Source organism: Canis lupus, chromosome 10, assembly GCF_003254725.2.
Source record: "Canis lupus dingo isolate Sandy chromosome 10, ASM325472v2, whole genome shotgun sequence".
Taxonomy (NCBI): Eukaryota; Metazoa; Chordata; class Mammalia; order Carnivora; family Canidae; genus Canis; species Canis lupus.
Genome location: NC_064252.1, coordinates 55110669 through 55121481, shown reverse-complemented (window position 1 = coordinate 55121481; position 10813 = coordinate 55110669). Strand labels below are relative to the sequence as shown.

General features: G+C 39.2%; 1 protein-coding gene across 1 annotated transcript; it reads right to left on the bottom strand.

Annotated features, from left to right (window-relative positions):
- Positions 1 to 848: 848 nt before the first annotated feature.
- On the bottom strand, positions 849 to 1487 carry LOC112672158 (ADP-ribosylation factor 1-like). Its single transcript, XM_035695968.2, has one exon. The coding sequence runs from the start codon at positions 1392 to 1394 to the stop codon at positions 849 to 851; it is 546 nt and encodes a 181-aa protein (XP_035551861.2). The 5' UTR covers positions 1395 to 1487.
- Positions 1488 to 10813: the final 9326 nt, after the last annotated feature.

Here is a 10813-nt window from a genome sequence, read left to right as displayed (position 1 = left end):
TTGCAGGCTGAGGGAGTGAAAGCACATGTAGACCAGGGCTCCCGGGGCTCGGGGCTGAGGTGCTGGGATGACTGGCCTGCCCGCCCGCACTCCTCCTGGTGAGACCCCAGGCAGCCCAGAGGAAGCCAGAGTGCCCACACTGCCCCCAGGGAGGCCGGGGTCCCTCCAAGGGGTCCGTGAGCAGTGATGCAGCCCCCAGCCCATCTCCTGGGTGGCCGTATAAGCACAAGTACAAGCACAAATGCTAGGGGATACAGGATGACCCGAGACAAGAGCGATCACAGGGACCCTATTGTGACCATGCAGAATGGACCGTGGCTGGTTCTGCCCTGTCTCACGTTCCCGACGGGAAATGGCCCACTGGTGGACTGGACTCTGGCCGCCACTGCAGAACCTACACTAGGCACATATCTCCCTTCTGTGTGTTCAAGTGTTCTCCTTTTCTTGTATTTGTAACGATTTTAAAAATGCACTGAGTTTGGGTTAAAAACCAACCACCAAAATGGATCTCAACATAGACCTAATGCCCAGAGGAGGTGTGCCAGGCTGGTCCCACACAGCGACTCCCGGAGGCCCCGTGTGCCCAAATCCCTTCTCAGTATTGAACGGTGGGTTGATTCTCTTTGTACAATAAAAAAAGCTGAGTAATATTGCATAGGAGTACCAGAAACTGCCTCGTTGGGAACACAAAACTATTTACATTAAATAAAAACCCGGCTGCAGGCTGCGTCTGCACATTTCCAGCGTGGTGAAGCACACTGTGACCGACCGTGGAGACAGCTTCTGGCACTCACACCACAGGAGAGCAAAGCAGGGTGGAAGGAGGGAGTTGGGGCGGGGGGGGGGGCTCACTTCTGGTTCCGGAGCTGATTGGACAGCCAGGCCAGTCCCTCATAGAGCCCATCCCTGCTGGTGGCACAGGTGGCCTGAATGCACCAGTTCCTGTGGTGCAGGGAGTGCAGCCCCAGCTTGTCCGTGATCTCAGCCGCATTCATGGTGTTCCGGAGGTCCTGCTTGTTGGCAAACACCAGCAGGACGGCATCCCTGAGCTCATCCTCCGCCAGCATCCTCATGAGCTCCTCACGGGCCTCATTCACACGCTCCCGGTCATTGCTGTCAACCACAAAGATGAGACCTTGTGTATTCTGGAAGTAGTGGCGCCACAGAGGCCGGATCTTGTCCTGGCCACCCACATCCCACACGGCGAAGCTGCTGTTCTTGTGCTCCACGGTCTCCACGTTGAAGCCTATGGTGGGAATGGTGGTCACGATCTCACCCAGCTTTAGTTTGTACAGGATGGTGGTCTTCCCTGCAGCATCCAGGCCCACCATGAGAATGCGCATTTCTTTTTTGCCAAAAAGGCCCTTGAAGAGGTTTGCGAAGATATTTCCCATGCTGTAGACTGGTGGGAGCAACACTGGCCAGAGAGACCCTCGGCGGCCGCGGCGAGGCTACTGCTCCCAGCCAGGCGTTGGTTTCGCTCCCACCTGATTAAACTATTAATTGTTTACTGAATCTACAAGCCCAATTCATTGACCATAAATCAAAGTACAAAGTATTTATGAAGATTCTCCTAGATACACAAAAGGCTCTTGGGCAGTAAAGAGCACTCAGCAGACCTGAATTGTAAAAAGGAATATATATATCTTTATAACTTGTACTTTAAAAGAGACAAGGATATAAAACATTTTTTTGAGAAATATTTTCACAGTAAGTGCTAAAAACAGATTTTTTTGACCTTAAAGGGGTATGTGTCCATCATTTGGAAAATGCATGCCTGTGAAACACTCCATTCCCTTACAATATGGGACAAATGACGTGTTGCTATACTCCTTGGTTGGTTTATTGAAGACATCCATCATATAATGATACTTTAATAGATTTGCACATGTGAAATGATAATAATTTGCTACTTCTATAGCAATTTCCAAATATAACCTAAATTTCCAGAAAACATAAACCAAATCTGAAAACTAAGAGCTATGCTTGCTACTGAGAAAGCAGATGCATTCTCCTAGGCTTATGGAATCATAAAACTAGAAGAAATCATCTTAGCCCAATATTCTTGTTTTTCAAATAAGAGAATTAGCTCAGGGAAGTTGAGTATTTTATCCATGTTTTCACATCAGTTAATAGTGAAAGGACGAATGAACATCTCATGATTCTTAATCTTATGGTTTTTATCCATTAGAAGGCCTTATTTTAGTTTCTATACAGTTGTCATTTTAGTTCACAAGTTTGAATCTAATGCTATTGACAAGAAAAAATAACTACTGTGAGAAAAATATCTACTGTGAAGAAGATTAGAAATTTTCAGCAGCATTAAGCTTAACTTCTTTACAACTCTGCTTTCCTGAACTGCAAATCCAAATTTCACTAGAAAAATGAATGATTATGATAGTAATAGAATGGTTATCACTATTCAATTCTATTGACACTTTGAGCTTCTTCTGCCTCCAGGCATTCATACTTCTGGTATCCATCATTTGATTTTAGCTATCCCCCAATATCTTAATTAGATCATTAAAAGAAAGTCTCAATATCCCAAAATGATTTAGGAAATTATTTAGGAGGGAGGGAACACTCTCTGAGGGTGTTTACAAACTCAAATCTTGGTGGGGCCACAGAGCTAAAAAATAAACGAGAGGTAATGCCAGTTAAAATAAAGGAGGAAGTTGTAGGACTCTGGGGCAACTGAAGAGTTTATGCCCATGTAAAATAAATTCAACTTCATCAAATATACGTATGGGTATATACATCAAATATATGTATGAATAGACAAATGCATATTATCAAGTAGAAAGATAGATACACTCTAACCCAAAGACCAAAGGCTATGTTTATCCCTTTCACAGATCATCTTTGCTTGCATAGAATGTTATCCTTGAAGAGCAATTTCCAAATTCTGTGGTCTTAGGACCTCTTTACATTCCTAAAAATTATTGAGGAGCCCACAAATCTGTTGTTAATGTGAGCCATATATAATTACTTACCAATTAAAATTAAGTACAAAATATATATTACTGATATAGGTACAATAAAATATATTTCACATAAATACAAATAACATGTTTATGGAAAGTAACACTTTCCAAAAAAATGAGGAAAATTGCAATGTTTAAATTTTTGCAACTCTCTTAAGATTTTACTTAAAAGAGCTTATTCTCTTATCTGCTTTGGCTTCTGGTCTGTTATTTTGATTGACATATGTGAAAAAATTTGGGCATATGATGGTGGTTGGGAAAATGATGACTACATAGACCCTCTGAAAGTTTCAAAGCCCCCCCAAGGGACCTCAAATCACACTTTAGAAATATTGTCCAATAGTAAGAAAGGAAAGCAGAGCAGAACATGTTAGCTCAGACCAAGCTTCCAGATATTGACCTGAACTTATAGAATGGTCCAAATAAAAATAACACTGATTGAACACCACATTGACTATCTCTTCCTGTTTGAGACAGGTCTGTCCCAGCTTGTCATATTCCTTTAAGAGATCCATACCTACTTATTGTCCTTTTTTCTGTTTGATGCTGTTGACCAACAGCCATTGCAAACCTTCTGTGATGGTCATCACAGTCTCTACTTGTCTCCATATCTGTATCTATCTACATGTTTATCTGTGTATCTATATATAACTAGATCTCTTCATATCTACATGTATCTGTATGTCGACCTCTATATCTATATGCCTATATCTATGTCTATAATCAATGGCTACAATCTATTCTAAAATAGATGTTTGCATGTATTGAAAACTAAAACACTTCCTTAATATACATTCTGAGTTGTTCATTGGTTGGTAATAACTCTGCTAAAGTGAAGATGTAACCCAAATGAAGAGTTGAAGAGTGACAGCTTAAATACATGTCAGCAGTGAAGGCAAATACAGACTTTGCTCATCAAAGTCCAACACTCCCTTTAGGAAGCTGAAGTGAGTCTGTGGATATAGAATAGAGAGTTGGCTACCATGGCAAAAGCCAGGCAGGCTCATTAGACTTGCTCTTTCCTTCAGGGCTTTATTATGACAACCACAATTACATGGTTTCTAGGTCTCAGTCAAGGCTATAAGCCTTCCTGTAAAGATGAGCTATGGAGAAATCCAAGACTGCTCAGAGATTGCAACAGATTGTTCCAATTCCCTCCCACCTTCAATAGATCATACATGACAAAAAAAAAAAATAGAATAGTGATGTCTTTCCAACACACACACATACACACTCACACAAATCCCTCACATTTAAACAACCTTGTGTCCTTTCGTTTGGGGTAGCAATATCAATTCCTTAATAAAAATTTTTAAATGCTGCTCTTTAAATTTTGGACAACACTAGCTGGTATTTCAAAACAAAGTGTATTTGTCATCGTCAAACTTGTTTACATGAATCAAGCAACACTGTCACCACAGACGAAGCACTGTCATTTTTTTTCTTCTCTCCTTCTGCCCTTCTAGGTTTCAAAGCAAAGTCCACAATATTGCAAATGCATTTTTGTTGACTTAAAGAGGACTGCTTTTTCTTAAAAAAATACGTGGAATTTAATAACATCCCCAGTTCACAATCGCTCAAATCTGTAATGGGGATCATGTACCTCTATAAACAGAGGTGAGTTGGCAGGGAGAATGTTGAGTGGAGAGGACTATCTGCATTTTTCTTTTTTCAATTGGCTGACACTTCATATTTTTATTTACTTTTGTTTCTTTCTGCATGTCTTCAGAAATGCAAATAACTTGTGCATGCAGATTTTGCAAGGCACTGCTATATTTTGGGTACTAATTTGTTATGTCTTAAGAAAAATATTTCTCAGCAGGTTTGGATGATATGTAAAACCTGTTCTGCCCATGACCTTGTCTTCCTGTGGCTTTTTATAAGATCTATGATAATGACCAAGAAAAGATTCAAATCAGATTTGTCTGCCCCAAAGTTGGACTATTTGACCTAAAGTCTGCAGAATGATCTTTTTTTTTTTAAATTTGGGGATGCATTCCGGAACTGTCTAGAACTGTTTACAGCAACAGAGAAAAATGTTTTTAAGAAAAGTACTCAGGATAACATCAATTAAGAGCAGAGTGGATTTTCACTTTAACCTGTCTTACAAGTACTAAGTTATTTATAATAAACTAGAAGTTCGGAATAATCATTAGCTCATTTAACAAATAGTTCATTGTGGCTGAGCTAAAATCTGTGACCTGCAAGTTATTTAAGTTCTTTGAATCTCAATAGAAAGGTAATTAAAAATTGCCATGCTACTAACTAGGTGTCTGACCTCAGGCAGTGATAATAAAATTAATAATTACATTATGTTTTGTGGTATAAAAATACATTCACATTCATGATCTTTGCCTTTTCACACATTTTGTCTGCCTTTTCCAGATAAGATACAGGTTGTCTAGTTAAATGTGAATTTCATAAATACAACAAAAATATTTAATAGAAGTATGTCCCAAGCATGGGCATGCTATACTGTCATTTGTTAAGTCTGACAATTCTGTCTCTATTTGGAAAAGTTAAGGCTGAGGGAAGGAGGCAACTTAACTCACATCATCAGGTTGACCCTGTTCTTTTTACTTCAAATCAAGTTCTGTTTTGCAGGCTTTCTGAAACTCAGTTTTGTATCCTCAAGTAAGTAAAATAAATGTAGTGGGAGTGGGTCTAAACAGGTTAACAGTGAAAATGCCTTCCATTTATGAGAGGCTATGTTCATGGAGCTCAGGTGAAGGAAATATGAAATAATGTTCTATTGTTAGAGACACAGCATCAGTTAAAGTTCTTTGTTGTAATCAAGAGAATATCTCGGGATCCCTGGGTGGCTCAGCGGTTTAGCGCCTGCCTTTGGCCCAGGGCGCGATCCTGGAGACCCGGGATCGAATCCCACATCAGGCTCCCAGTGCATGGAGCCTGCTTCTCCCTCTGCCTATGTCTCTGCCTCTCTCTCTCTCTGTGTGACTATTATAAATAAATAAAAATTAAAAAAAATAATAAATTAAAAAAAAAAAGAGAATATCTCTTAGCTCATTTATGCCAAAAGAAATACAAACATAGTGGTAGCTTATAGGAAATCCAGGGGAATGAGATCATCAGGTTTGGGGGCTACAGAGCCATGATCAGTTCCCAAATTCACCATTATGACTGCCCAGTGAAGATCACAGTGGCACTGCCTCTAGGCCCAAGCTCTGCACCTCATACAGTCAATGCTGAGAAAGGAACTGTCCAGCAGACCCTGACTGTTGCTGCCTCTGAAAGCTCCAAGTCTCTTTATCACCCTCCATCATCTTCACCAGGGAGGATTTTATGCATAGCCTCCTACTTCGTATCATTTGCCTCTAAGCTGAAATCTCCAGTTATGTCTAATTGGTGTCACGTGGGTAATTTTCCTATGTGTTAACTCCAAGACAAACTAGAAAAACAAGTCCCTGGATTTTACCCCAGACACGAATGACTCCTATAGTAGGCAATTCCCTACAGAGATGATGATATTCACTAAGTACTGGACAGTTGGGGAAGGACCCGGCATTCTGACTTCTGAAACTTGTCAACATCACACGCCTATTTCTATTACACGTACACTTGCATCAGCTATCTTTCCCCAAACTGTCTTCAATATTTTCTTTTTCCCATCAAATCCTAACAAAAATTTTACATATTTTATAGTGAATCCTCATCTATATAGAAACCTGACCCAAATCACCAACCACTAAGTGCATATTACCATACTATCTGTCCAAATAGCACTGAAAGTCCCCGAGACTGTCTCATGTTTACCCAGATCTCTGGATTTTATTTCATTGTAAGGTAGAAATGTAGCCCTCTTAGAGAAGTTCTGGTCACTTTAAATTCCAAGATCCCCTATGAGTTATTTGTTTCTCAATTAACATTCTGAAACACTGAGATGCTGATGGTTGCTAATTTTTACTGTGAATTAAGATTTAAATCCAAGGTCTATAATCTTCTCTGTGTAAAAGTTTAAATAATCTACCCCTGGTGCTCCTGTTATTTTATTACACCTCTAAAAGAGACATTATTCATGCCACAAGAAAGGTCGTGAGAAAAAAAAAGACACATTGTAGAACACACACAGGTTTTCTGGACACCAGAGAAATCCTATAAGGACTAGCAAAGGCTGGATATCCCATATGAACTATTCATCTACCTCATCAGTTAAGTTAAACCCTTTATCTTGCAGCGATCTAAACTACATTACGCAGAAATCCCTTTCTCGCTGGTGCTGACGTCAAGAATCTTAGTTCAAGGACATTTTTAGTGCTCTAAGCAAATTCTTAGATTCTACTGGGGTAAATAAGCTTCAGAGAGAAATATGGTATATTTTGAGTTTTATGTGTCTCTAATTTTGGATTCTGAAGAAATGGGGAAAGAAAACGACTAGTAGAGTTGAAAAGAGCTTACACCTTTCTTCACTAGGTCTTCATTTCCCTTTTAAAATGTTGTGTAGTCCTGTACTCTGCAAAGAAACAAATTCAATAATGCTTAAAGAAAACTCCAGGTTTTCTCTAGACCGTTATTCTAGCTACTTCAATATGAGTGTGAAAGTAAAGGAAGTGGTTTTTAGGCAAACTTTCTTTTCTGTATGAACAAGGAAAAGGAGACAATGCAGGCTGCCCCCAGCTAATACGTTATTCCTTCTTGTAGCTTTGATTTAATAGGGTAATCTCCATTTCCTTCCACACAAGTGATGAGGATAATTCAATTTCTTATAACAGCCTGAGTTTCTGCAATACTAATCTCTTACTCAATGAAATGTTGACTTTTTTTTTTTTCTGTTTCTTTTTTCAGGGTAAAAAATAAAACGTGTTAGAACTATGTATACTCAATTTTTCCACTAATTTATATATATATATTTTTTTTTTTTAAATTTATTTTATTTATTCATGATAGAGAGTGAGAAAGAGAGGCAGAGACACAGGCAGAGGGAGAAGCAGGCTCCATGCCGGGAGCCCAACATGGGACTCGATCCCGGGACTCCAGGATCACGCCCTGGGCCAAAGGCAGGCGCTAAACTGCTGAGCCACCCAGGGATCCCCTCCACTAATTTATATTAAGTGGGAAATCAAATATAAGGAAATTCTTAATAAACATTTTCATTCTCCAATATAATCTTGCATATAAAACTTTGTTGAAATAAAAATAATGTGACTTGAAGGCAAAAGAAGTTACTAGAAAGTAATCACTAGTCTTTAACATATGAAGGAAGTAGCTGGTGGTTTGGCTTGTTAGCTAGCAAAATTTCTTGAAAGGAAGGAATGTATGGTGGGAAGATGGAATAATGGGCTGATGGTATATATACTAGCACCCAATGCCTTCCTTTCTGGTAGCTTCTTGAGTTACTTCCCATCTTTGGCCCATTTATCTGTATAAAGTTTATAATAATCTGACAATTTCTAGCAACATCTTCATAGACTTCACTTGGACAACTTGACAAATGGCTCACAATGAAAAACATGTATGTAACTTCATTTTCTGCTAATATATGGCATTTGGTTTTCATTTGTGAAGTCATTTACTCTGAAGGAAAAACCGTTTCCATTAGTGGCTCCGAGTATGAAGCTAAGTAGAACTTTTGAGAGTAGGTGTTCTCAGGTAGCTTTAGTTCTACCTAACTCAGGTAACTACCTACGCAGATGTACTTTTCATTAGTATTTTCCTTGGATTTGCTGTATTTTGAACAAAATGTCACAAGTTTCTCAGAAAGCAATTAAAAACACAATTTAATCACTAATACCTGTCAGTGTTAATTTTCTTATCACTTGTGCCAGGCATACTTATGAATATGACAATTATTTATCTCAGCAAACCTGCTTCTGTTCAAGGAGCAATCAAGACGAAGAATAAGGTTGCTGCATACCCTAATATGCAGTGACAGCTAACACATCTAGGTATGCAGTGCTTAGGCACTAGGGATGGGAATTTTTTTTTTTAGATTGCATTTATTTATTTATTTATTTATTTATTTATTTATTTATTTATTTATGAGAGACACAGAGAGAGAGAGAGAGGCACAGACACAGGCAGAGGGAGAAACAGGCTCCATGCAGGGAGCCCGACGTGGGACTCGATCCCGGGTCTCCAGGATCACACTCTGGGCTGAAGGCGGCGCTAAACCTCTGAGCCACCCGGGCTGCCCTAGAGAAGAGAATTTAAATGTTGGAACAAGCATCCCATTTCTCAAGTTTGGTATCTTGGACATTTAAAGGCTTTATCACTAATGAATTTTCCACATAAGTGATTATAACAATTGGGATAGTTCTCTTCTGGTTGTTAAATACTGAATTCAAAATATATTAGCAGCAGATTATTTTCTTTAAATATGCTAAAGGAGGTAATAGATCAAGAGTCGAAACTATATGCTATGAGGTGCAGAGTATAGAGAGACATACAGGGGTATGTAGAGGTATGCAGCTGGTCGTCTGTATTTAGCATGCCCATGAAGAATAGGCAAGGACTGATTGATTTTTAACTGCAAAGTAATGATTTCCCGGGCCTCTCAGTCATTTGTCTAACTACCCTGGCTTGGTGTTTATCATCTCACTAGAAGCAGAAGACCTGATTGAATGTGCATTTCTGAAAGCTCCAGAGATTATTAAAGTCCAATTGTCAGCCTATAAATCATTCTAAGTTTTTATGTTACGTGACTGAGGCATCCATGCTACTAATTGCAGATTTCCTTCTAAGGCTTTTATGATAGCCAAAGTGCAATTCCCAATACCCCTGGCAACTTAGTCTGCCATTTAAAGACTGAATAATGTCACCATCTAGACTATAGAAAAATATTTAATTCTTTTAAGCCTAGTCAAATTATAGTTGGCTGAAACATCTGCCTTCTTATTTCCTAGCAATTTATAACATTTAGCTGTATAACCACAACCTACATGATAGTTCCCTTCATCCTATATTTCAATTATTTCCAAAGGCTTTATTATCCCTAAGATATTCACCAATACAATATCCTCTTATTCAAGATAACAGATTCAATTCAAGAAACACTTATTGTGGCACTACTGAATTTCAGGATCTATCCTAGGGGATCATGGTTTAGAGGAAAAAAAAAAACCATTAATCAGCTGGAACATACTGAACATAGAACGTTCTGTTAAGTGATGAGTATTAAAACCATGAAAGCCTCTCCAGAGGTGGTTAACCCTAAGCTAGAAAAGAATTCCTCTTGGGGTGCAAGAGATGTAAGGATACTTCAAAGGAAACATAGGCCAAATTTAGAGGAAAGCAGATCTGTTTGGAAAACATTGGGTAAAGCACAGATGAAAAAGCTTTATAGGAAGGGAAAAGCCAGCATAGAAGCTTCATAGGAAACCTAGGATTAGTTAAAGGCTCTTCTTGGTCTTTATTTTAAAATTATCCCAGCCCTATCAATTCCCACCTGCATACCATAGTGGGGCATTATCAGTTCCCAGATTGCCTATTTCGACAATAGAGACAAGAAAACCAGTCACATGCTTTCTTTATTCTTTCCCCTAACCACACTCAATTTTTTTTAACCCTATGGACATGTGATGTAGCTATAATGCAGATCTGATCATGGCACTCTGTAGCTTCCACCTGCTTCAGCCTACGTGTCCTAGGATGTTGTACATAGCCCTTGATGTTGTGACCCCTACTCCCTCTTCAGTTACATCTTGAGGGGATCTCTAGCTATCAATCCTTGAATTCAGCATGCTTTCATACCTCTGTTTTAACGTGTGCTCCATCTCTAAACATGAACTCTCCTCTACCCTCTGCATGTCCCTGAAAACTTGTACTTTAAGCTTCAGCTCACAAGGGCCTTTTTTTTTTTTTTTACAAGGGCC

Excerpts from the sequence above, each read along its gene's own strand:
- LOC112672158 (XM_035695968.2), bottom strand. The coding sequence starts at position 1,394 with ATGGGAAATATCTTCGCAAACCTCTTCAAGGGCCTTTTTGGCAAAAAA.